General features: G+C 40.5%; 1 protein-coding gene across 4 annotated transcripts in view; it reads left to right on the top strand.

The window, feature by feature from the left end:
* The window catches only part of EPN2 (epsin 2), a 43,511-nt gene that overhangs the window by 11,805 nt on the left and 8,471 nt on the right, over positions 1 to 23,235 (top strand). For 2 of the 4 annotated variants that reach the window (XM_071815368.1, XM_071815367.1), the window contains exons 2-6: positions 9,175 to 9,948; positions 20,226 to 20,350; positions 21,763 to 21,855; positions 22,121 to 22,277; positions 22,814 to 22,987. In XM_071815368.1, coding sequence (XP_071671469.1) covers positions 9,354 to 9,948; positions 20,226 to 20,350; positions 21,763 to 21,855; positions 22,121 to 22,277; positions 22,814 to 22,987 — 1,144 coding nt within the window. In that variant the 5' untranslated portion in view covers positions 9,175 to 9,353. The remainder of the gene's footprint in view (positions 1 to 9,174; positions 9,949 to 20,225; positions 20,351 to 21,762; positions 21,856 to 22,120; positions 22,278 to 22,813; positions 22,988 to 23,235) is intronic. The other 2 variants (XM_065850304.2, XM_071815369.1) reach the window with 2 other exon arrangements.

The raw sequence follows: 23,235 nt of genomic DNA, 5'->3' as shown, positions 1-23,235 counted from the left end.
GCTTTACATTTTGCACTGTGAAATGCAGCTGTAGGTGACTGTGGCTGTTGAAATGAACGTTACTTCCCTTATTTGTGGTGTACTTTAAAGTAATTAGAGCGACCTTGGGATTAATTGGTTTGGTGACCTGATCTGTCAGAAAGCCCAGCTATCCATCTCCCCCTCGCCTCCCACAGTTTGTCAGGTCAGCTCACTGAACTGATTCTATCTCGAGATCTGGCATGAGGGACGGGGAGGTGACAGGTGACAGCAGAGCAGGTAGGAGCAGGATGTGTCCTTTGGTAGCAGCCAGCTGAGGATGAAGTGTAACATGAAGCCGCATCCTCGATTCCTCCCTGAGCCTGACTGCCGAGCATTTGAGCCTAGTGTAAAACCCTGGCTTTGGGCCAAAATGCTTCTCCAGCAGGGTGCATGGAGGATTTTAGGATATATGTTTCCTGCTTTAGAATTTTATAGCAACTTAATTAGTCGTGAACACACAACCACATGTAGCTTCATTTCTGAGGGTTAAAGTAACCTTATGTTAATCGTCACCATTGATAGTTGAATTAAGACCATGTGGTGACTTTTCAAGATGAGTGTGCAAGTGCGGGGTGCAAGGAATGGTGCTCCAAGTTTTATGCTATGAATGTAGGTAGGATAATAAATCAGTCGTGTTTCTTTACAGGCTTGTAGTTTGTGTTAGCAACAGCACGCTTAACAATTTAAAGGGCAGAAAATAGTGTTTTGGATGTGTGGACAGATATGGCTTTGCTCCTTGAACAGTCCTTTTCATTAGAAATTCAGGTTGTAAAGTAGAAGTATTAATTAGTCTCTTAGCTTCTGCCAGGAGTAACATGGAGAGTTAAAACTATTATTTTTTTCACCTAATCTTTGTCATGATGAACATTTGCCTTTGGCCTACTGAATTTATTAATGTGGTTGCCTGTCTGGGGTGTGTAGGTGGATAGAAAACTGCTCGTGGTGACGTCTGCTTCATAATAATAAAGTGCAAAATGTATGTAGTTAATGAAATCGTTGGGTAATTCTAAGTAGCAGGTACCTTCCCAACACACCTGGTCTGATACATGAGCGCAGATATATATGGATATAGTAGGTCTTGTCAGTTTTAAATTTAAAAATTCCCATCGTATAAGAAAATTCTGTGGCTTAGAGAATGTAACGAGTGTTTGATAGTCTTGCAGGCTTTTAGATTTTATTATTTGAAGTTCTGCCTGTGTTCGGACTGATCTATCTGGGCTCTGAGCTGTTGGGAGATAAGATCTAATGACTTCTCTTTGGTGGTTGCCTGTCACCCAGTAAGCAACCTAGGTGACAAGGCTGAATTTTTCTAATTAGTAATAGATTTTAAGATGCATTCTCTGGCAAGAAGATCAGGTATCTCCCCCCCTTCCAAAATGAAAATATGGAAGGAGAGAAATGTCTCCTACTGTCTTTAGTTCAGTGGAAAATGCTGCTCAAATATACCTGGTAAACTGAATTTATTTCATATTATTACCTTTTTGTTAAAGCACACATTAGGTTACTATTTTTCTACTCTATTTGTGAGAATAAAAGACATTTCATTCAAGTAGGTAATCCCCAGAGAACAAATTCCTTTTGAGAGTTTGGGTAGGTATTTTCAGGGCTGTGTTGGATTAATTTGCATTTAGAATTTCTGGTTCAGTGCATAATGGCTTGACCTTACACTGTTTTGTAATTCTGCAATATTCTGTTATTCATTACACACCAGGTACTTGCTGTATTACTAATGAAAAATAAACTGAGATCTGTTTGAAATGCAGGTAGTTCTGTCGATGACACTTGAACCAGCCATAGGAGGAACGTGTTATTTTAAAAGAGGTGTTATCAAAGCTTGTAATCCTAAAATTAGGCCTCCATAGTGGGTTGAATTTGGATGGTTTGCAGCACTTTAGAGCGTATTTGCAACTGCTTCCCACGCTGTCAATAATTCCAGCTGCGTTGTGGGCTGCGAAGTCAAATGTGACTGCGAAAATCAAAGCACCGGCAGCTCTGGCTTGGTGGGTCCCCAAGCCAAGTGGTCAGATGAGAGATTTCTGCTCCTTGCTCCCTCTTCCTGTAGGCTCTGTCGGTAATGAGATAAGCTCTCCACTGAGCTCAAATACTGCCCTGGTAATTTAAGTAGACACATAGTAAGCAAAGGTGTTACAGAGAAAACAAACAAATTTGTGTGTCTAAATCTATTTTATGGCGAAGTGGCTGTAGAAGCTAGAGTTAGTTTTTCTCTGCAAGTCTTGAGGCATGACTAAAAAAATCAGTGTAGAATCTAATCATGGGATTCATGAATATGCATAAATTTGAAGGAGAATTATCTTTCAGTATTAACTCTTTAAATAAAGAAATAATTTGGCCACCTGCTGTCTGTGAAAGCTGACCTTGTTCTCTCATTTGTAAAAGGGAGTGGAAAGCTTCCAAAACTTTAAATTTCGAACCATTTCCTCTTCTCAGAAATAACACTGAAGAAGACAAGCATTTAAGCTGTGAAAAATGGAAATGAAACCTTTCTTCTGAAGTTAACCCTGTTCTTCAAACGATTTGCCAATCTGTATTTGTAACTAATTTCCTAAATAACTTTGAAGGTTGAGGAAGGGCATTGATGGTAATCTCAGTGTCTTCGTTTTACTGTCTTATACACATGAATTGCTGTTTTATCTGCTGTACAATAATGAGAGAGGGCTAATAAGTGTGGTGCTTGTTGGCTTCTCTGTACAGTGCCAAGCTGCTTCGCTTCTCTGAGCGCCATGCTCCAAGTGACCGCTCTGTACAGTTGCCTTTTTTCCTGTTTGGTTTTGGGAACAATGTTTGTATTACAGTAGGATATTATACCGTGGGCAGTGTAGTGATAGCCTCTGGTCATCCAGTTGTTCTGCAAGAATTATTTATGAATGGGGGGGGAAACATGAAATAGATTTCTCTAGCAGTGTGGGATCCAGTATAAGAAAAATGTCTTTGCTGGCATTTTTTTCTGCATTATTGTATTGACTTTTAAATAAAGGTTTGTGCTCCATATTTTTTGTCAAAGGTTTCTGGTTCCTGTTTGTGGAAAGGGAGACTTTCTCAAAGCATGGTGGGTTTGGGTTTGTACATGTAACGAGCTAGCACAAGAAAACTAGGATGTGAATTGACAGCAGTAGGCAATAGGAATCGTGGGGTTTTGCCATAAATAACAGCTGACTTATTGTTAGGATTTGGATTGTTGAGAAGGTGCTTTTTGCTCTGTGCAGGTGTGTTCTCAGTGTCTGTCTGGGGGATCTTCTTCCTCAGTCAGCATCTGGCAGCACTTTCCTCTTAGTCCAATTCTTTGCAGCCTGGCAAGAAGCACTTTCCAGGCCCTGGGTTCTTCAATTTACCCTGGAATACAGGTCCCCACGGATTGCCAGCCGCTATCATTCCACCCTGATAGCAAGGAGAACAGACCGAACTGTTTGTGTGGATTCACGTTTTAGGGTAAGGCACATGCTTCAGCTTTACAATGTGTTGGAACTTCTCACAGCAGCTGCTTCAGCATGTCTTGTGTAGGAGATGCTCTCCATGGCTCTTAAAACTTTATATTTAATTTTTGTTCCTTTGAAATTGTCGTGGGGTACAAATATCCAAGATGGTGCTGTTTGGATGCCTTGATACCGCAGATGTGCTTTCAGAACACGAAGCTGTCTGGATGCACAGCCACCTTGTGCCCCAGTGTTGTAGGATTTTGGTCTCTCGGTCGCTGTTGAGGATAGTCCTGTGAACTGAGTAAAGGAACCTGCTTGAGCTGTTGGAGTGTATGTTCTAGTGATGACCAGAAAAATCTCTTTGTGTAGTTGCAGTATGAATCTTTGGATGAAAACTTGTAGTCATCTTTCTGTGTATTTCAAGAAAGGGGGGATATTTTTATGTAGATTAAGATGTCTGTAGAAACTGCCTGAATGATAGAATGGTGGTATTAATAACTTTTCAAAAATTTACTTTTTATGTATGTTACTTGCAGTAAATACCTAATCTAACATACAATGTTAACTGAAATTTTATGCAAATTCTGATTATGTTTAACTTTAAATGTCACACTTTTTATTGTCCACTTACTACTAGAGACTTTTCATATATTTCTGGTCCATACTTAGCTGGACTGTGTATGTATTTGCTTTCAGGCTTGATATGAAGGGCATTTTATCAGTGCAGACAAACCCTGGTTTGGGTTGTACATTCCAGAGGTCTGAATGGATTCTGCTGAAAGCCTGTCTAGAGGTGGATTTGTGTGGCTGTTTCTTTGAACTAAGTTTATTAAGGACTTTGTGGCTTGGCCTCCTTTCTGTGTTAGTCTGAGCAAATTAAAGATGGTTTCCTCATGTAGATTTCATTTACTGAATTTAATCTCTTGAGAGCGAGCTGTTGAAAATTCAGTCAAGAATTCCTTCTGTCTGCACATTGTATCTAAAAAAGGACCACAAGAATTCTATTTGTGTAATGATACTATTGAAATAGGAAAAAGAGAACGGGATATTCCCCTCCAGGTTACCCTCGATAGCACAGGTAAGCGTCACCTTTTAGTCTGCAGAATTGTACGTTGCCTTTTCTATGTATTTGAAGTTTACAAGCTACTAAACAGACAGAAAATGGCTTGTAAGGACCAAGGGAAAGAAAATCAGGAAGGCTTGCCTAAACTGAACAAGAAAACAACTCTTCCCCTCTCTTTAACCTTTTAAAGAAATCTCTTCAAGCTGATCGCCTTTTTCCTGTCGTTAGCAAGGAACAGCAGCTTTAATCAACTGGTCTTGCTTTCTGCTTTCTTTGCAATTGTACTGTTAAAAATGCAAACTCAGATTTGTGCTGAAGTTGCAAGTGCATTGTACTTCCTTGTGGTTTGTTGTGAGAAGTTAATTCACTGAGGTCGCTGAAAAAAAGAAAAACCTAAACTTTCTATGTAAGTATTTAATCACGCGTTAGAAATGGTTTCTCACTTTTATGCAGTAGGGATATTTGGCTTTTTGATCTCTTTAACCGTAAGGCAGGCTGTTACGGCGTTCCACAGCCTGTAATAATAAAGTAAAATGCATCCTTGGTGTGGTGTAGAAGCCGAGTTTGTAAAGCAGATAGTGAAAGGCACACAGAGCTCTCGGGGAGGGTCATCTCCAGTGTTGGTACAACCAGATTGGGAGGACAAATAAAACATCTATTGTCTTTCCACCCCAGTCACCCTTTGTGATCTTAATAGAGTGAAATGAAGTTTAGAGTAAATTATCTTTAATGGGTTAAAAGTATAATAGGTTTAGAAAACATGTCTTTCCATCAAGAAAAGAAGAAACTAGACATTAATGTGATTCTCATTAAATGCCTTTGTTTTCATGAATCAAAGCTATGAAGGTAAAGAATCATGCCAGCGAAATCTTTAATTTTCTGGAAGAGTGAAAAATGCTCATTTCACTTAATCTGGTGTGTTCTCTTCTTGAAATGTTTGCTCTGGGTTGGTTTTTCCAAAGCGCCATCCAGACCCAGTCTCTGCTGGTGGGTTTCTTGAGGAGCTAAAGCTCCAGGCGTCCACTTTGGGTCTCTCTGATCCAGGTGTGTGGGTTCCTTGTGCCTGTGCTGTAGTTGGGCAGGAGTGAAACTCTTCACTTGCTGGTGCTGGTTTTTGGAGTTTGACAGCTTTATTTTATATTTATTCAACTCCTTCAAAAGTGAAGCTGGGCTTGGGCTGCTTTTACTCTTCTCACAGTCTGCCTCGCAGCAAAGCTTGTGACTGTGTCACTGCATCTTGATCAGCTAAAAAGCTAATTTTCTGTGAGACCTTAAGTTGATTAATTTTTCTGTGGTGTTGTGTGATTGCCAGATTTGATGCAAGAGGAAGAAAGGGGAAGCGGTTGGAGGCCACTGGGTTTGGCGCTGGCTCACAATTAGCTTGAGATAGCACGTGAAATTGCACCTTGATTGCCAGTGTGCCTGCTTGTCTTGTAATTGTGATTAATTCTGCACGTATTTATTTCACTGGCCACAGTTGATGTTACTTAGGACTAGCAGGTGTTCCCATATACTGTAGAATTTACCTTTCCAAATATTGTGTGCAGCATTAAAATGAATTGTTTTTTTCAAAAGCTTGTGAAATTGTAGCAAGTATTGAAACAATTTTTTCTCATTTCTTTAGTTGTGGAGGCACAGGTAAGCGAGCCATTTGCTTCTTTACTGTACTTGCCTTTTAAAAATATTTTGGTAAGGACTCTCATCCCTGGCCTTTAAAGAAACAAGACTCTCATAAGACAGGAATGTTTTTCATAGATTTACAGTGGGTTAAAAGACAGGAAACAGGGTTAGGAGTAAATGATTGGTTCTCACAGTCCTGCCAGAAACCAGCGCTCTTGCGAATGCTTCCTTTTTCAGATCATTTCTAAATAATGAGGAGGCCAAATTGAACCAAATTAGTCAAATTTTAAATTAAACTTAGTTGAAAGGAGGAAGATTAAGATCTGGTAAGTGATAAAATGGCAGATGGAATAGCCTCAGTGCCTTGGCAATGGGAGAAGAAACGTGCCTGAGTAGAGGCACAAATACCAAGAGGCGAATGGACTTTTAGAAAGTATTTGTTAAAGAACGGGAAATCTTAAGCAGTAAATGACTATGTTGTGATATGAACTTTTGTTACTGTCAAACCTGAAATGCAGAGCGCTTGGAACTGTGAATATCTCAAGAAATGCAAGTGTAGTAGATGCATGGAAAGACATCAGGAATGATCAGAGGTGTGGAGCAGCTACTAAATAGAGGAGCTGAATTCCAGGAGATGGCCCATTTCTGTAGAATCATGAGTGACACAAAGAAGCCAAAGGCGACTTGTTCTTTTGTTAGAAAGCATGCCTCCAGTGTACAGCATGGGGAATAAATGGCCAAATTTAAAATAAGCTGAAGTCCTTGTTTGTGTAGTGTGGTCGCTGTGCCATTGTGTTCTTGCTGAGGGTGCAATGGGAAATAAAAGTGGCTTCAAAAAAGGGGTTGGCAGAGACACAGTGTGCCCATTGCTGGCAGAGGAGCCTCCAGCACAGGTTGCATCTAAGGTGCCTAAGCTACTGGTAATATAAGGCAAGGGAATATATATGTTCTTTTCTCATGCTCTGTACATGAAGATTTGTGTCTGAGGATGCTGGACTTGGTGGACTTTTTAGTGAAGTGGTTAAAGAGGTTTTGTAGTTCTCATGGTTTTCATTTTTTGTGGTGTTACTGCTTGTCAGGTTGGGTGACAAGCTCAGCCCTTAGAGGGGGTGTTGCATTCTTCTGATCTGGGATCCATATTGTCAGGCAGTTGTGTTCCTGCTCAGGAGGGCACTGGTTTCCTCTGCTGACTCTTGTTTGACCACCTGAAGTTGTCACCCGCAGCCTCCTTTGAGCTCCTTGGGACCGTCTTTCTATCAGACACAGATAACTTGTTTCAGCTTTGTCTGGGAACTTGCCTTAGCCCATTACTGACACAAAGAAATAGTTTAGGTTAAGTAAGATCTGTGCGTTGTGGGATTTATTTTTTTTTTTTAATTGATGCTTCGTTTTTTGAGAGTGATTCATGAAAGAGTGATCACAAGGGCAGGGGAGCCAAGAGATTTGGACGACGTTAACCTCTGGAGCGAAGCAACAGCAATGAGCACCTGGGATTGCTTATACAGGCTCAGCCTTTTCAGATTCTGGGTTTATAATGCACAAACCTGCACATGCTCCAGGAGATGCCCCTTTTTGTTTTGGTTGCTACTGGGCATCTGACAACAGATGGACATTCTTCTACAGCTTGTTTTAATTATTGGGGAAAAGGATGATGCAGTTTCCCTCAAGTTTAGCGTTGGTCTCATTTAGTTTTCCATGATGTCATAATAGCTTTTTATTCTGCCAAAAATTAACTTTACTGGAACAAAATGCAGTAACTCATTGCACCTGTTCTGTGGTACTTTAACTGGCCTAGAATGGTTTCTAGGAAAGGTAAATGCCGTTATTCTGAGAGGTCATTATAGAGCTGCAGGTTCTCCAAGCTGACGCTTAAATCTGCTTTCATTCTAAATGGCAGGGTAGTAATTCAAGGAATGATAACAATGTTAGGCTTGAAATCTGTGCTTCTTTCTGTGTCTTTTGTAAGTGATACTGTTGCTTCTTTGGAGTGTTTGGAGAAATGTTATTAGAGGATGTCTCGGATGCGCAATCTCTATTAATCTGGCAAGTTCAGTCACAGAATCAATGCTTGGGGTTCAAGCAACTGATGAATACCAAATCTGCCAGTTTACTCAAGTAATGTATGCTAAAGCTTAATAGGCCTCTGTTTACATGAAACAGTGACCTTAAATAAATAACTGAAACAGCTTTCCAGCTTCGAAGGTTGTCCTTGGGTTTCCTTGCCAGTCACTTTGGTTTTCCAATTCTGTTTTCATACAATTAAAAATTCTTCTGTGCTGTTTGAAGGACACATGGAGAAGAAACTGTGGATCTGATGAGTGTTGTCAAATGCACAAAGTAAATGCATTTTGAAATACATATATATATGTATTCCTGTCTAATCTGCTTAGCATTAAAGGTCGCCTTGAAGTCGGAGTGCATCGTTCTGGTGCTCGTTTCTCTTCGCCAGGCCTCAGCTGAATGCAGAGCACTAGTCAAGATCTCTTCCCTGAAACTGAGAGTGCTTTAAACTTACCCGAGGTTTCAGAAATAGCTTGGTTAATTTTTAAGAGGTTTGCTTATTCTCTGGGTACGCAGATTCCTACAGCAGTGGCTGCAAACTGCAGTTGTCAATTGCCAGAGGGAAGCTAATGGCTGCTAAACACGGAATTTCTCTTGGGGCTTCTCCTCAGCTCTGCAAGGTAGCACTGTAACTTCTAGAATTAAAAATTCTAGGTAGGTTTTACCTTGTTGGAAACTAAATCCACGAGTTGTTTATGGACTTTTTCTGTTTTGCTTTTCAAGTTTTGCATTTGCATGAGCATGGGTATTTTCTTGCTTTTGTCTTGTTCAGCAGTCTAGGTTTTCAGTCTTCGATGTTTGATACTACTTGTGAGAATAGCAATTTGTTTTCAAAATCAGGTGTCCTGGAGATACGCAGGGAGAAAATTTATCAGCTAACTGTAGCAAAACTTGTCAAAAGTGGATATAGATTGCTTGACATGTAGGAATAATTAGAGACGCAACTAATGTGTTTTGTTTTCTTTCCTTACTCAGGTCATGATTTTCGTTTTCTCGTGTCATTCTCTTGAAGAGAGGAAATGATTGTAGTGGAACGTGTTACAAATAAGCCACTGATACGGAGCCTTCGCAGTTCAGAAACGTTCTTAGAGGAGCAGATATAGCCCGTTTTTGTTTGTGTTCTGGAATCTGTCTCATTAAAAAGGGAAATAAAAATGACGACTTCGTCTATTAGACGGCAGATGAAGAACATTGTGAACAATTATTCAGAGGCCGAAATAAAAGTTCGAGAAGCGACCTCTAATGACCCCTGGGGTCCCTCCAGTTCATTAATGACTGAAATAGCAGATCTGACTTACAACGTTGTGGCCTTTTCTGAAATTATGAGCATGATCTGGAAACGACTGAATGACCATGGCAAGAACTGGCGACACGTATACAAGGCCCTTACTCTGTTAGATTACCTGATTAAAACTGGTTCTGAGAGAGTGGCGCAGCAGTGTAAAGAGAATATTTTTGCCATCCAGACGTTGAAAGATTTTCAGTATATTGATCGAGACGGTAAAGACCAGGGCATCAATGTGAGGGAGAAATCCAAGCAGCTGGTGTCTCTTCTGAAGGATGATGAGCGACTCAAGACAGAGAGGGCCCAGGCCTTGAAGACCAAAGAACGGATGGCTCAGGTGGCCACTGGAGTGGGGAGCAACCAGATCACCTTCGGCCGAGGCTCCAGCCAACCAAACCTCTCCACCAGCTACTCGGAGCAAGAATATGGGAAGTCTGGAGGATCCCCGGCATCTTACCATGGCTGTAAGTACAAGCAAATGCACAGAAAAGAAGTTTCTCTTCCTTTTCTTTCCAGAGATGTTATATTCTGATTTGCTGTTAGATGTGAGAAGAAATGGTGCCTGCTAGGAGGATGAATATTCTGACTGCGAGGGCTTTTTGCAATGGCTGAGTCTTTGTAGGTCTCCTCTGTGGCACTAATGTCTCTTCAAATGACCAGTTAAATGTTTGTTTTGGAGAGGATGTGTGTGTTGATATAAACCAATTTAAAAAGCAGTTGTTTACTGTCGGTTCCCAAAGGTGACATTGTTGAGCCGCTTTTGTGACTGAACTCCAATGTCTGATGTGATAGGCTTCCAGTCTCAGTAGGGAAATTCTTAATGGATTTGTTTGTTTCTGGTTTTGAAAGGAGTCCTTGAATATTTGTTGTGTTGAGGGTTGTTTTTGTTAAGAATAATTCAAGAAAAAAAGGAGAAATACAGAGTATTTCGTGGATCCTTTTGCTAGATATTTTCTTTAGGTTGCTGCTATTTTATTTTTAGGAAAAATGTTGGTATTTAATTTCCTTTATTGCTTGCTCAGCAGTTGTTAGAGTAGTAACCCTTTGAATATGTCAGTGTTTGTTTAGACTATCACATTTGGCGTGTAAGTATCAGTACTACATACTACATTTCGTTCTTTAAAAAAATACGATGTTGCGGAAAGAATGGATTCTTCATAGCACTGCTTGGGGGAGCTCCCTGCCATGTTAGGAAGAGCCCTGATTTGACACTAAATCCTTCTTAATATAAGTAATGATCTGATGAAAGCTGCTTTGGCTGGAATGTCAGTGGTTGTGGTCTAGTTCTGAAGGAAAAATCTTCTCTTTAAATGAATGCTTATAGTGTGTGGAGGGCTGTAACTGAGCCAGGGTGGTGAATCGATTGAGCACCAGTTTTAAGAATCTGAAGTTTGTCATGTCCCGTCTTCCCAAGCGCTTCTCAAATTATAAATATATGAATGGTGTCACTAGCCCTGACATGTACAGGCGTTTTCTGCGGAAGGCAGGAGGAGGCAGCAGGACAAATCAAACCGGGATGAAGAAAATCTCTGTGCAATTAAAGCTATGGAAATAAGCAGGAAAACTATATATATATATATATTTTTTTTTAAGAAAATGCTTTTAGGATGAGAGGTTCAAAAAAAGTACATGAGGTTTCCAGGTATGAAGATTTCTATTTTGTCTCTTATTTAACAGTGAAATAACAAACATATTAGATTTTTGTAATAACCATGCTTAAGCATTGATTCAAGTGTGAATATTTAAAGAAGAACATGTATATTATTATCAGTATGATAACATTTCTTCTTTAGACTTCTGTTGCCTACAACAAAAATTCTTAATTTAGTCAATAGCTTGAACTATTGTTGGTTAAAACTTAGGACTGAAATAAGAGTCACTAAGGTATGCTGAGTGCACCTTTGGTTTGTTCCACAGGGTGATTTCTTCACCAGCTCTTAACTGTAATTAGTGCAGGTCACTCTTGTTTGTCACGTCAAATACCACTAGCGTCCCTCACAGCAAGGGTTGGGCAGTGCAGGTGTATTTCTGAATTGCTGTCCCTTGGACATTTTAAGAATTTTGATGGGGGACTAGATGTCGAGAAACAAGTTCAGTTATTCTTTCGGCATGAAGGGCTGATTTACTGGATATTCTCATTTGCCTGCATCTGATTTTGCTGTATGTCTCTATTTGCAGGGTTGCTTTTGAGGTAACGATTTCTTAATCCTTTTTTCTCCTCCACTATACATGTATCTAAGAAGCTTTAGAAATCTCAGGCTTTTTTTTTTTTCCTTTAGATTCTTCCTCTGTTGTAGATTCTCCTGGACTTGATTTTTGTCTATCAGTAAAAATACAGATGCTTGTTAATTGTTATGATCTGTATCTTTTGAAATTTTAATATGTTTCTTGTATGGTTTTACTGAGTATACAGAGCAAACCACCACCTCACAAACAGTTGTGCTAATTACTTCCCATATGGAAAACTTTGTGTAGAGATTTGTCCTTTATCCTGGGAAACAAGGAAGGAGTTTCATCAAAATCCAGACATTTAGTGTTCTATAAATGTAAGGTTATTCTTGTGTGTTCTAAATTTAACGAGAAAGATGCTTTTCATTATTTGAAGTGAAAGAGGTTGTATCCTTTGTGTTTTCTTTCATTCTCTAATGATACCCTCCTTTTGTTCTGAAAATATGGATTCAGTAAAATATATAAAAGGACTTAAGTTATGCTTAGCTCTTGGGAAATATTCTCTTTATGGCAGTTCTAAGATGCAGTTGCTGTACTGTGTATTCTGGCAGAATTGTCTTGTTCCTCTGAGCCTTTGAAGAGGAGATCAGAGGCATGTAGATCTGCAACCTATAGCATGAGATTTGCCTATTAAAAACATGTACGTCCACCCTCTTTGCTAAATATTTAGCATGTCTTATTAACATTCAAATATAAATAAAGTTTGGAACAATGTTTTTACCAGCATAGCTAAGTGAAATGTTTCATCTCTGGATGAGAGATGAATCTCTATGATTGTGTGATCTCCCAGTGTTTTCTTAGCACATTTTACTTTTCCTTGCTAGATGCAATAAGTGAGGATTGCAGATTTTGAGAATTCTTAGCTGAATGCATTCCACTAACTTGAAAAGATCGTGTTTCATTATTAAATATCCTTATTTTTAATACTTTCTTGCAGAAGAAAAGAAGCCTGAGCTGGTTTCCCCAGCACAGATCGCTAGGGGAACAAGTAACTTCCCGTGGATAATGTGTTGGGATTGTCCATGGGGGATCTCTTCCCCCTTCTGTCAGTTACTGCAAATGCGACATTGGATAAGTCAGGGACCTGGTTTTGTTCGGTTTCTTCAAAGTGTTGAATTAGCTGCACAGCGTTGGCTGTAAACACTGCAGTGCTCAAACTGCTGCTCTTCTCTTGCTATTTCAGTGAATGTGCAGCCTCATATCTGACAGCGGATGTAAGAACTGGGGTTTTGTATTTGGCGCTGGACCAGAAAGGTTTTTCTTGTAGAGCTGCTGGTCTTCGTGTCCCAAGTTCATCCTTTACGAAAAAGTAAAAGCAGTATTGATAGCCTGTGTAGTGCGGGAGATTTCAAGATGGAAAAGGATCTCTTGACTGATGTGCCATCGTCCTCATTGCTGCAGGCAGGACACAGGGGCAAATAAAGACATTTTCCCTGTTTCCTTGTAGATATTTTCATCTCATCTCTAACAATCACTTAGAAACTGTGGAAAGTGAAATGGTGAAGCATGATAGTTTTTAATAAAATCCTTTTCCCCAAAGCTTTGCCTCAATGACTCTGTTGGACCTGAAGATCTCGGTGCTGTAAAGCTTGTATAATTCTAGGGACTACATTACGGCATGTGAATACTACTGACAGTTGAAGCAAACATTTGTGAACGTATTAGTATGTTTTTGCTATCTAGTCCTGTAATCTGTAAGTGGAAGCCAAGAGAGATACCATAAAGCTAAAAGCAAAAATATAACTTCTACCAACCTCCATTTTATCAACAATTTCTGCCAAACTGGGGACAATGGGCTGTCTTCCAGCTCTAAGCCAGGGCCTTGATGTTCAGATTAAAAGCTAATAAGTATTCCATGACAAAATACATTGGAGTTTTTATTTACTTTGGAAAATGTGTAAGTTGTATGGAGTTGCATGAAATCTGATATCAGGTTTTATTTCACATTAAGGGAATGCTCTTGTGTGGTGCTGAAACAAAACTACTGGGGAGAGGAAGGAATACGAGGTCAATATTTGAAATCTTTTGGAGCAATAGTTCCCCACCCCTAATCTGGCTTTGCATCTAAAGATTGTCTTTATGCTACATGTTAGTCACCCAGTTTTGAAAACTTGAGCCTCTTGTTCCTTGCCTTGTTTCATCTACAGCTGCCAATGACCACTTAAATAGGATTCTGGATTTATGGCTGCATGGGGAAAAGTAGGGTGTTCTTAATATAGAACTCTTAAGTCTGAACTGCAGTACTGTTTACAGCCTGAGAGTGCATTTGTTAGAGCTACTAGTCTTGATAAAGTCCTGAATCTAGTAACTGTCTCTTAAAAATATTTTTTTCAGTAGGGGCTCACACAGGAGCATTACTCTGTTGTTACACCCAAGTCATCAGCATGACAGAAGTGTCACCCATGGGTGCTGCTGTGAGGCAGGTGGGTTAGACTCTAAACTTTGGAGTATCTGCAAAACGCTGTGCTCGAACACCTTGGACCTGCAGAAGCTCTTAGGAGAAGGGGCTCAAGTGTAGGAACTTGGATTACAGGCTAGACATGAGGAAGAAATTCTTTACAATGAGGGTGGTGAGAGCCTGGCCCAGGGTACCCAAAGAGGTGGTGGATGAACCATCCCTGGAGACATCGCAGGCCAGGCTGGACGGGGCTCTGAGCAACCTGAGCTGGTGAAGATGTCCCTGCTCATGGCAGGGGTGGCACTGGGGGAGCTGGGAAGATCCCTTTAACACGAACTATTCTATGATTCTGTGATATGATTCCCTTGTTCTTTCTCAACCATCGTGGGGCGGGTTGTCTTGTCTTCAGGAGACCCGTCCAGGATTGTCACAGTTGAGCTGTGGCTGCTTGGGAAAGCGATGGCTGCTGCAGCTCCTCGTGGCTGGGGTGGCTACAGGAGTCGGAAAAAGGGTGGAAAAAACCTCTACCTGGAGGGAAGTGACTGAGAAAGCCAATTCCTTGTCACCCCTGCCACCAGAAGTTAGTGTGTTTGAGTTAGTTTCAGCTTTGAAGGAACCTTGGACAATACTGCTCCTCTCCCTGTACTGCCTCCCTATTTTAAAACCAAATTTACTGAAGGCTTGCTTTTCAAAGAGATCCAATCCTATTTTGCCTAAACCAGGACCTACCTGTGTTATTTTGAGTTGTACACATGTCACTTTCCATGCCCATCTGCTGCTTTGGGTTTGGTTGCACTTAGAAATGTTGGCAGAGCGAGACTGGTGTGTGTTTCAATGCCCTGATTTCACGTACACAAACGGGGCAGAGTCGGGAGCAACACAACGTTGCACAGTGTGACCTGATTTCCGAGAGTGCTTTGTCCGAGGGTGGGTGGCTTGCCTGAGAAATCAGATTCGTTACCCTTACAGCCTATTCGAGAAAAGATTGGTGAAAGACTGAGAAGGGCTTTTATGGATCTTATGAAATGCCAAGTGTGTTAACCTTACCTGTAAAGGTTTTGTGAGCAATTTCTTTTAGCTGAAATGATGAGTTTTTATATTGCAGTGATTATTCACATTAAGTGGACTCATCATTTTAAAGCAGTTTCATGAAGCGTCAGCAAATTTTTGTTCACTCGTCTGTTTCAGCTTAGTCTTCTCTTTTTCTTGGAGTGGAAAACAATTCAGAGGAATTGCTAATTTGGGTTTGGCATTATAGGAAATTCAGAATACTCCTGTTTTTCAAGTTTTCTTACCTGTTCTGCATCTTTGCAGGGTGGAATACATCTCTGACCTTCCATCTTAAGGAATATAGAGCATATCATCCAGCAGTGAACCTGGATGAGCTGCATGGATGATTTCTATAGTTTGAGGTGTAAAGGGAATTTGGTAGATTACTGTGTTATCAGTCAGATGTCACTTGACAACTTGATTTGATCCTCTCATACTTCTGTTTTTGTTGCCCTGAGTAAAGGTGGGGGGGTGCCAGTGGTTTAACCAGGCCTCTGTAGTTGTAGTAAATTGTCTAATGAGATGAGTGTGGGGATCACTTGAGAGAAAAAAAAAAGTTCTTTAACCAAACAAGCCTTGAGGATTTGTTCAGCATTAAATTAATTTCAGAAGTGCTCTGTCTGCTTCAGTGCAATTAGAAATCATGCAGTGAGGCTGATCAGCTCCACCATGTCACATTAATAGGTGCTATTAATTCTCTTGTATATGAAAGATCTCTTCAGTTCCCAACGGAAAGGTGGATTACACAATTCCTTCTAGATTAAGCAGTTTGCACGTGCCCTTTCATAGTTCGAGAGGTTAGATTGGCTTTTTGAAAGTATCCCACCTTTATTTGAATAGCCTGTCATTTAAAGACTAGCAAATGGGATCTCTGCTTGGTTCCCAAGTGAATTGCTTTCAGTTTCTGAGTTCTTACTTTGATATTGTTCTAATTTTTCCAAGTCAGCTTTGTTTTTGTCTCCTTTTGTAGGCATACTGATTGAGGAAGCAGCTTTTCTTTCCGAACAGATGTGACTAAGAACTGAAATCTGTTCTTAATAATGCCACCTGCAAATTACAAAGCTGGGACTTATTTTCCATGGCACTCTGTGCCATCACTTGGTGTAGGGTGATATTAAAAAAAAAAGCAGCGCCAAAAAACCAAGCACATGCTTCTGAATGGAAATACTTGCTCTGATTTTTATGCTGGGACTGGTTTTTATCATTAATGTGGGCAACAACTCTGCTTTCTAGCTGTGTGCTGTATATACACTTTAATTCGCTAACCAAACCTGTAGCCATCTATGGAGGCCTTTTAATAGAGCCAAAATATAGTAAATTACCAATAAATACATCTGAAAGACGTCATAGCCTGGCCTAGAGACAGATGGTGGAGCGGAATCCTGCTTTAGAGATTAACTGAGGTCGGAAATGATTTCCCCGCCCTGCAGCTCCAGTCTGGTTGAGGAGCCAGCCTGGTCCCTGATCCCAGCAGTAGATCCCACGCGCTTGCTGCTGGGCAGCCTAGGGGAGCTGATCTCCATATTTTCAAAGCAGCACCAAAGCAGGGCTGAACGGGTCCAAATGGATCTATTGAGTCCCATCTCACATAAACATCTGAGTTAACTGTCATGTGCTGTGGGATAAGAGATTCTTTGTGTGGCAGCTGTTCTAAGGCAATAAACTTTATGCTGGATCCTTTCAACTCAACCATTAATACAGGATGAGGCCAATATAGGAGGGCAGTTAAAACACTGCAGGAATTCAGGAGTGAAGTTGCTGGATAAAACATGTCAGATTACTACCAAAACCAGTTTGTTACATTTCCTGTAATCCTTTTTCAAAAAATGTACTGGCAGCTATTTAATGTACATGGTTTTACAACTGCTGCAGGAGTTTAAATGTAAAATAGCAATATTTTTATAAATGTTTTTTAATGTGAGGATGTTTTTTAATGGGAAGCCTAAGGAAGAATTTCAAATTGACAGTTTCCCGCCCTCCCCCTTTTTTGTTTCCTCAAAAGGAATTCTGAATTTCTATTTAGAGTTAGTAAAACCAAGTAGAATTAATTGCTGGAAAGCCCAAAAGCGAGAAGAAATAAACTGTATCTGTGAGACTCCTTATTATCTGTGTCCAGCCCCTGGGGCTGCTGAGCACCAGTTGCTGTTTGGAGCTCGGCCGAAGCAAAACCTGTGGGGCTGGGGTGAGGACCTGCCATGGGAGGGCGAGGGAGATGCTTGGGGTGGGATCCAACCACTGCTGCTTCTTAAATACACAAAATGCTCCGTGCTGGTGAAAGCTGGAACTGGTGACTACTTTCAGTAAGTACTTCTTCATGTGGGAAATGGGAGAAAAACCAATGGTTAACCTATTTCACATCATTTTAAAGTCATTTTACCATCAGCCTCCTAGTTGTTATGGAATGTAGTAATGTTAACAGAGATGGAAAAATGTGCAGGAAATGACAGTTGCAGTTAAAGAAACAGAAGAGCAGGAGGTACCTACCTGATCACGGTCCAGTCGCTGTCTGTTCTCAGGTGACTTTTGCTGTCCCATTTGTGTGCACAGCCATTTTCCTCCTAAATTCTTGCTGGAAAGCTGCTTCTATTTGTATCTCAAATTTATTCATGGTCAATTTATACCGTTGGTTCTTGCCCTTTATCTTATAGCTTTTCTCACTCTGTAGTATTTGCAGGCCCAATGTATTTAGCAACCCTAAACTGCTCAGTGCTCTTTTTGCGAAGATAAACACGTAAAATGTTCTTTGTGCTCAGAAGAAAAGTGTTTCCACATCCATTCTGTTTGGAAATAACCTGTCTTGGGTTTGACTGCCTAGAATTGCATTTGGTATGTTAGATGAATTCCAACTGACACTTTGCAGTAGTGCTGGTGTCAGTAGGAACTGTATGAGGTTGGTGGCTGGAGTTGTGTGGTTTAGTACTAAAGAAAGTTCTTTACATCTCTGTCACTTCCAGTCAATGTCCCCAGTTAGTAAGAGATGGCCGTCAAATGGTTTTTCTTGCTCTATATCATCCCATTTCTATTGTTCCCTTCTCAGTCATCTCTTTTTCTGAATATTCGTGTTTCTCCCTTTAGTTTGACAATTTTTCTTAGCGTTATCTTTGCATTTTCATATGACCTCTTGCATTTCTTTATTACATAAAACCTTAAAGCCAGTTCTTGAGAAGCTGTTTGTAAGGCCCTTTAGTGTCAGGCAGGGTGGTGCGATCTCTTCTTCAGCTGGTTCTTGATCTATTCCAGTTCTTACATGACCCTCTGTTTAACATCTTATTTAGCGTCATCAAGTGCTTTGAGTCCAGATAGATTAACTTTACTACTTTTTCCTTTTGACTGAAGAATCAGAGAAGGATCTCAGTTTTCTGTCATGGGCTACCTTTTGGTAACCTCATGTTGAGTTTTATCCTGTTTTCTTTTTATTAATAATTCGCTTTATTTTCATATTTTAAGAATATTCATATTTTACAAACACTTTTAAGTTTATGTTTTCCATGCTGTCAGACATCCTCTTATCTGATGCCATGTTTATTCCTACTTTAAGTCTGTAATATATTGGAGAGCATCTCTGTGGCTATTGGAGCAAAAAGTACTCCTGAAGTGGGCTAAATTTAGAGACTATATGAGCAAGTTTGAAAAAGTAACAGAATTGAGGCATGAGGAACATCCTTATATGAAGTTAAGGAGCTTGTCTGGTTGGCATAAAAACTTCAGGATCAGCACAATGTAGAATGAATTGTTCTGGGTGATAAATTAATTTATTCCATTAGAAATGGAGTGGGATGGGATGGCACGTTGGGCATGTGGTGGAAAGGACATTTCTCATTTACCCAGAGTCACCTTCTGGCTGCTGGATTACAGAGAAGGTCATGCTTTTTATTTTGTGCCATTCTGGCCTAGAAGTTGGGAGGGCACAAGACTGGGAAATAACTTTGAGGATTGAAGTAGAGACTGAAAAAGTATTTTTAAAAATTACAGTTTGGCAATCTAATTTTTACACTCTTAGCTGAAATATTAAGAAACAACATGATTTCTGTGAGCTTGACGTCATAGTTTAAAAATATGGTTCCTTTATATTAAATGTCAGTGTATATTTTTGCCAAATTAATTATCATTCCAACCATTCAATACAAACTTCCTTGCCAAGCTGAAATGTCTGTATAAATGATTTAGATGCTAGAGAATTATCAGAGGGAGAGATGGGGGACAAAAATTGTTTAATTACTGTATAGTGACAGAACTGTTAGTGTTGTCCCATTCAGATGGGAATTTCTGCGTGCTACTGTAGTGAAAACATCAGTAGAATAATATTTGTGAATTGAGAAATTGTGTATTTTAGCTGTTGATCTTGATTGTTCTTTGGGGAGGAGTGGAGGAGATTACCAGCTGCTATTATTCTGTTCTTCATCCAAAGAAAGACCAACCAACAACAAAAACCAAACCACCCTCTAACATATATACCAGATTATTTTTTTTTTAAACAGAATGACACTATTTTTGTGAATTTTGGGTATGAATCGCTGGCTTGTTGCTCTCAGAGCCTGCCTGGCAGTTCAGAATAGTTCTTTATCTGCCCGATTAAGACTGTATTATTTTACAGAAGAGTGGGTGGTATCCAGTTTTACCCTGATATTGGCCAACTCCCAGCAGATTCTTACTGACATTGAAAGATGTAAGAAATACCAATAAATGTTTTCTGGAATGATCAGTTCTACAGTTTTTGAAGTCAATGTCCTGCCCCTGAGGCCCTGATACACTGACACAGCGTATCCAGTGTTCATTGGTGATACTCCTTGATATTATGACCCCACTAACACAAAAAGCCATTGTTTTCTAGGGACATTTTTGCTTTAAAGCAATTGAACTGCCTTGCATGGTTCTCCCTGCCTCGTTAACCTTGGCCTTGGTACCAGTTTTATCTTGGACAGTCCATGGATCTGCTGGTGGTCAGTGGCCATGGCACCCGGGGGACCTGTTGCCACACTGGGGTGCTCTGGTCAGAGAAATAATCAAACCTGTGATATCTTTTCGTTGTTTGGTGTTAAATCTGCTGGGTTTTGCCTCCAACAGCTACATCCCCTCGAGTTTCCTCGGAGCTCGAGCAGGCCCGGCCCCAGACGAGCGGAGAAGAGGAACTGCAGCTGCAGCTGGCGCTGGCCATGAGCCGGGAGGTGGCGGAGCAGGTCAGTGCTCGAGTAGGTTTGCCATAGTCTCCATGCTTTGATTGTTCAGACAACAGTCCTTTTTTGGGGTGTTTTGGGGTTTTTTTTTGTCTTTAGTGTCAGCTGGGGTTTGCTCTGGGTGGAATGGGGAGAGAGAAAGGCCGTTTTGGGAGATGTTGCTATTTTATTTTATTTATTTCATCTCTTTTTAAAGTAACTGCAGCCTCTGAGCTGTTGAGACTAGTGGGAGACGACAGTCACTTTGCAAGGAGACTTGGTGTGGGAGGATGTTAATCATCACATTACTGAAGATGTTTTCAGTTAGGAAGAACTGAGAACGTGACTAGTCCTGAGAAACCTTCGTTAATAGGGCGAGCATAAGAAATGTCAGTGAATTCTGATTGCAATGACATTTTGAATGATCTGCTCGTTTGGTGAGGTAGTCTGGAACTGAAGGGTGACCTGACACAAAGTACTAGACTATATAAAGAACCTGGTTTAAAATAACTTGGCTCCTAATCTATCACAAGAGTTATATTACTCTGTTAATTCTTAGGAGGTTCATTCTGAATTTGCTGTAAATACTGTAATTGTGGGTAAAGTTTAATGCATATTAATATATAACAAAGTTGTTGAACCTCAGCTACGAGTGAAAATTCAAGTCAGCCAGCAGAGTGTCTATAACATTTTAGAGGCTTCCTGTGACAATTCTAACTTGCTGTTCTATGTTAGACATTAGTATCGTTGTGCTTGGAAAGGGAAACTATCACCCAGTAAGCTTTGTCATTATTGAGCAGTGAAGTTAAAGAAAATAAAAATCAGAATCTAACAGTTGAAATAGCTTTAAAAATTGCAAAGGAAATACCAGCTAGGGAGTTAGTCAACTTCTGAAAGACGTGATGCAAGCAAAGATATTTAAAAACCTGCAAAATACGCATGGAGTTGGCTGGATTAATTCACTTAGCATTCTTTATACCAGTTGTATCGGATGTGGAAGGAAGCTGACAAAAGCCAGGAAATGTGAAGTTTAAATCTCTGTATCCTTCAGTGGTGATCTGAATGTTCAAAAATATTACAGTAATTTAAAGATGGGATATTTACTTCCGTAGTGTTTCTAGCATTTTAGCTGAATTTTTGGCAAGAATGTTTCATTTATACCTTTGCCATTAGGAGCAAAACAACACAAGGGTAAATTGCAGTCACCGAACTGGCTGTTGTTATGATCACACTGGTGTTACAGGCTCAGGGTGCTCCTGACCTCTATTTGAGACAAGAACCACAAGAAATATTTATAACCTCAGCTTGTGTTATGTACAAATTACATGAAATAATGCTGGCAATCCCACTGTGTGGTCTAGGCTCAGCGCAGTCTAGGCTCAGCGCAGTCTAGGCTCAGCACAGTCTAGGCTCATGGTCTGTATCAACAGTGTTGATTTCCTTTGCAGGAGGAGCGCCTCAGACGCGGAGATGATCTGAGATTACAGATGGCTCTGGAGGAGAGTCGCAGAGACACAATTAAAATTCCCAAAAAGAAGGAGGTAGTGCCTTCGACTAAGAAATTCCTGGTTATGCTGCCAAAAGCTGAAATACAGTAACACAAAATAGCTTAATACTGAGCTCTTTAATGCTTTTGGGATTGCTTTGTTGTGTAGCTTAAAGCTGCTTCCTTGTGGGTTAAATTTCAAACTACTTGTCAATGCAGGTGTGTAAAAGGAAAAAAAAAAATTGCTTCTTCACTCTCATGGGTTTGTAGTTGAGATTGGTAATGCCTTTGATTAAAGCTCAGCTGATTCCTGTCCTCAGCATACCACTCTGTTGGACCTAATGGATGCCCTGCCCTCCTCGGCACCGGCCCCGCAGAAAACGGAGCCTTGGGGACCTCCTGCTGTTGCAAACCAAACTGATCCCTGGGGAGGATCCACAGTTGCAGCCACTGCCTCTGACCCCTGGCAATCATTTGGTAAGAACAGACTGCCAGAAGGAATGCTTGGTTAAAAGATTTTACTATTTATTGTTGAGCTTTTCCGAGTTCCTCAGTGTACAATGTCCTGCTTGATAAGGACCGTATATTAGTCCATTCTGATTGTTTTCCATACTCTATAACTAATGTTCCCTGACACATTTCCAACCAGAAACAAATGGAAGTTGCACTCTGCTGCGTTTTTGTGTGTGCATTTTGAATCTGAAGGAAGGGGAGAAGAGCGAAGCTTCTGTTGTCTTTGTGCCACAAAAACAACTTGTCTCAGACCAGGCGGATGCTCCTGCTCTGACTACAACTTGTGTCCAGTGTCGTGGGTTTTGACTCTTTACCAGTATTTAATGTTGCATTTAGGCGGGAATTCCTAAGTACTCTTAAGTATTCCTCATGTTGAACTGCTTCACCTATTCATGTTTGGTATTAATTGGCAATAATGACTCATAAGAGGCATCGATCTCCAAGGAAGGCTTTCCAAAGTAGAGCTGCATTGACGTGTGTTCCTGCTGGCTCTTTCGCAGGTGCCAAACCAGCTGCTTCTGTTGACCCTTGGGCAGCACCAGCAGGATCCACAGCTCAGTCTCTGTCCAAAAATGTTGACCCTTGGGCTCCTGCTCAGCCATCTTCTACTGCAGCAAAACCTTCTGTGGATCCTTGGGGACCAGCACCTGCAAACAAACCTCTCTCTACTTCTGGTGAGAAATGATCTCATCCCATGCTGAACAATTTGCAGTACTGGTCTGGAAAATAAATGGGAGTTGTAGTAGCTAGCAGCAAAAAGAACTTCAAGTGTAATTATTCTGACTTAGAGCTCTGAATTCATGTCACTTCTTCATCCTCTGTCCCTTCTACATTCTTTTATTGGGATGTGTGGATGAGTGCTGAGCACTTAGGGCTGCTGCTGCTGTTGGGTTTTTAAATGGGTTTTATCTTCAATCAGACA

The sequence above is a fragment of the Patagioenas fasciata genome, chromosome 15 (assembly GCF_037038585.1).
Source record: "Patagioenas fasciata isolate bPatFas1 chromosome 15, bPatFas1.hap1, whole genome shotgun sequence".
Lineage (NCBI taxonomy): Eukaryota > Metazoa > Chordata > Aves > Columbiformes > Columbidae > Patagioenas > Patagioenas fasciata.
Note: the sequence above shows the minus strand (reverse complement) of the source record. Positions and strands in the feature narration are given on the sequence as shown.